The 3,809-nt window shown below is 32.7% G+C and overlaps 1 protein-coding gene across 1 annotated transcript; it reads right to left on the bottom strand.

Moving 5' to 3' along the window:
- Positions 1-2,342: 2,342 nt before the first annotated feature.
- Positions 2,343-3,386, bottom strand: LOC111437205 (ethylene-responsive transcription factor 4-like). Its single transcript, XM_023075070.1, has one exon. The coding sequence runs from the start codon at positions 3,278-3,280 to the stop codon at positions 2,636-2,638; it is 645 nt and encodes a 214-aa protein (XP_022930838.1). The 5' UTR covers positions 3,281-3,386; the 3' UTR covers positions 2,343-2,635.
- Between the last annotated feature and the right edge of the window lie 423 nt (positions 3,387-3,809).

Genomic DNA, 3,809 nt, shown 5'->3' with positions numbered 1-3,809 from the left:
TCATAAATATTAGATTGAGTTATATCTTTCTCGGTTTGGACTGGGTTGACATTTTTTTCGATGGATCAACCAAAACTACTTGACCATAGAGTTACAACCCAACTCAACTAACTTTTTTTTTTTTTTAGATTGTTACGAAAATTAATAATATTTGACATTTGTAACCGTGTTTGAGTAAATTTACATATAATTAAAATTAAAAACAAAAATAATATTTAAATATATAGAATTAAAAAAATATATATATATATTCCCAAAGCTCCTAGTAAAAAGCAAAAAAAATCATATTAAGCTATCAAAATTTTAATCATATAATTCAAACATATCCAATTATCTAAATCATTAAAAATATATATACATTATATTATATTATCTTTATATGTTTTATATTTAAAAAACAAAAAAAAAAATGTAAATTATCCAACTAAAAAGGCCATCCCACCATAAGAACATGAAAAAATGGGCCATGTTCGGTACCCTGCGATTGGCCCAATAATCCAAAAATGATTTATTTCTTTCCATTTTCTAAAATGTAATAAAGTTTAATTTTGAATAATATAATTGAATTATTTATTAAAAAAGAAATCAATAAATTAAGGACGTAACGCTTAACGTTCCGTACCCAACTGGTCTCCCTTATTATCGTGGATGCTTTAACGACTTTACGCAACCCCGATACCCTTCACCCACTCAATAATCTTTTTCCTTTAATAAAAAAAAAGATACAAAAACAGAGTTATTTATTTCTTTATTTTACTTTATTTTTGTACTTCACAAATTATTTTTTTACTCCTAAAATGAGACATTCGAGTATATATATATATATAATAATTGAGACTACATTTAAATGATAATGTTGAGAGGATAGAGTTGAATAGAATCTCCACAATTGTTTGATATTGTCCGCTCTGAGTTTGCTTTAGGCTTTCCCAAAAGGCCTCGTAATCATAACAATGGAGATAGTATTTCTCACTTATAAAATCACGATCTTTCACTAAATTAACCAATGTGGGACGCACTCTCAATAATCTTCAACAATTTTATTATTATTATTATTATTTGTAGTTCAAATATTATCGTTCACTGAAAAAAAAAACATGTTATATTGGCTCGTATTAGTATGTAGAACCTGTTCATGTCGAGGCAATGAGACGTGGAATCCCAATTCTTGTAGTTCAAATGAAATTACTTTTGAGGACAAAGTTGTATACATGATAAAATGCATGAACTACACGTAATTAAACTCTTGATTTATTTGCATGGGTTGTTTGTTTTTCGGACAGGGGCAGATGTGTAATTTTGCAATAGCTGAATTTGCCATAAAGAAAAAAACAAAATATTGGTTCGATGCAGAGATCTATATTGTTTTTATGTTTAAGAATATTTTTAGATTTTTTTTTTTTTTTTAAAGTTTAAAGGTATTGTTGAGATTAATTAAAAAATTATATTTTTATTAATTTAATTCTAAATAAAAAAAAGGAAAAAAATAAATAAATGAAAGGAGGAGGGAACGAAATCATCTCCACAGATTCCGCCGACGGCAGATAAAGAGTGGTCCCCACCAGGTGGAACCGCCACCTCACGGCAGTGTTTGAAGAGGCGGTTTGGCGTCTCAATCTCACCGGTGGGGCCCACCACTGTCTCCCATCTCTCCCGCCTCCACAATTTCTCGTCGCTTACTTGGAAACCACAAGACTTTTTTAAAAGAGAAATAATTAATTGGGACGGCACAAACACGAGAAAAGTACACGTGCCGTCCAACGCGGCATTCCTTATGTGGACCCATTTAAATTAAATTTGTATTCAATTGCCGTTTTAGTCTCTTCTCACATTTTTTCTACTCTATTCTCTGTACTGCCCCAAATTCAAAATTCACCACGTAACCATTATTTCAATTCTTTTTTATTTTTTCCAATTTCATTTTTATATACATATTTTAAATTTTAATTTATATTAAAAATAATTTTAGTATTTTTTTTTATTTGATCTTATTGCCAAGTCAAGCTTTTCAAATACATCTCTACATTTCGCGAATTCCTTCTCTCATATTATAAAATATTTGTTATTATTAAATTAAAATATTTGGCTAATAAAAATAGCTTCAATTTTTATAAATAATAGGAAACCCTATTTTTAAATATACTCTCAAATATATATTTAAATTTTAAAAGAAAAAGAAAAGCATCTCTTTTATGGACGCCGGGCGGCTCCTGATTTTGGCAAAACCAACACGTGTCGGTCAACCCCGTAAAAGAGCCGAAAATCGCGTGAGTTCTCACCCTCTCCATATATAAATATATAAATTAAAAAATTAAAAAAATAAATGCAGAATTAGGATTGGATTAAGGGAATAATTTTGCAGTAGTTGAAGCTTTATATAATTGAAGGTTATACAGTCTTCTCAGAGCATTATAACAAACAGAACTTAACGAGATCCAGCCGTTGGATTAAAACTTAGATCTCCCACAAGCTGCCACCAAAATTTAAAATTTAAAAAAAAAAAAACTATTTTATATTTTTCCTTTTTCTTTACAGCACGTTAATTTTTTTTTTTTTCCTATTTCTAAAGATCTAACTAAATTAATTTTTTTTTAAAAAAAAATACAAAACAAAAAGGACAAAATTAGCGGAGAAATCAAGCATCCACGGGCGGAGCGAGATTAAGGTCGAGATTGAGAATTTCCTTCGCCGGCCGGCAGTCAACCACGGACAATGAGTCGGATTTGGTCTGGATCTCGGCGGCGAACCTTGCCGAATCATACCGAATAGGATATCCCTGAGCGATAAACTCAGGTCGAACAAAAGCATCCATGAACAAAACAGGACGAGCGCTACCGCTACCGCCTCCGCCGACTTGATGCAAAAACTGCGGCTGAATGAACGGAAAAGTTCGTGCGACGCCGTAGCTACGGACGATCTCCGTTGAGGGAGTTTTTTCTTGGCTGGAGGAGGAAGAGGATTCGACGGTGCTGCTAGGGCTAGGGCTTTGGCTGATCTTGCGAGGAGAAACGTCGATCAACTCATCAGGTGGAGGGAAATTGGTTTTAGCTTTTGCGCCGCGGAACTGGCGAGCGGCGTTATCGTAAGCATACGCCGCCTCCTCCGCCGTATCGAAGGTTCCGAGCCAAACGCGGCTCTTCTTGCCGGGATCTCGGATCTCGGCGGCGTATCGGCCCCAAGGTCTCTTACGAACGCCTCGGAAATGGAGTTCTCTGGCATTGTTGTTGGTGTTGCAGAGAGAAGGAAGCTTTTTGGCGGTGGATTTCTCTTTGGAAACCATGGCGGTTGAACGAATTAATTTGGTGTTCTTGCGACGGAGAGTGGTTGAAGGATCCGAGTAGGTTGTTTCTAATTGAACTGATTTCGGGGTAATATTCGGTGCGGTGGATGAGTTTTTTTATAGTACCGGGAACCGGATGGCAGGTGGGCCCGGAGATGGATTAGTTTTTATTTTATTTATTCTATTTTATTTTAAAAAGGAAGCTACAAGAAATAAGTGAAGCAAATGTTAGGTGAAATTTAAGGTGGTATTTAAAAATTAAATAAAGAGGTAAAAAAAAAAATACTAATTTTGTTTTTCTAACTGATTTTTAGGGTTATTTTTTCTAATTTTTAATATTTTTGTTATAATTTTTTTTTAATGTTTTTTAAAGGGTACCACGAACTATTTTTTAAAAAATAAATTTTTTTATTTATCTACTTTTAAAAATATATTTTGAACTTCAAAAATGCTAAGAAAATTATTGTTTAGATCTAAATTTAAAGTTCAATGATGGTTGGATATTCAATAAAAATAAAAATAGAAGAAA

This window comes from Cucurbita moschata, unplaced genomic scaffold (assembly GCF_002738365.1).
Source record: "Cucurbita moschata cultivar Rifu unplaced genomic scaffold, Cmos_1.0 Cmo_Scf00062, whole genome shotgun sequence".
NCBI lineage: Eukaryota > Viridiplantae > Streptophyta > Magnoliopsida > Cucurbitales > Cucurbitaceae > Cucurbita > Cucurbita moschata.
The sequence above is the reverse complement of the archived record's forward strand: the minus strand, read 5'-3'. Positions and strand labels throughout refer to the sequence as shown.

Coding starts and splice junctions, on each gene's coding strand:
- LOC111437205 (XM_023075070.1), bottom strand. CDS start 3,280: ATGGTTTCCAAAGAGAAATCCACCGCCAAAAAGCTTCCTTCTCTCTGC.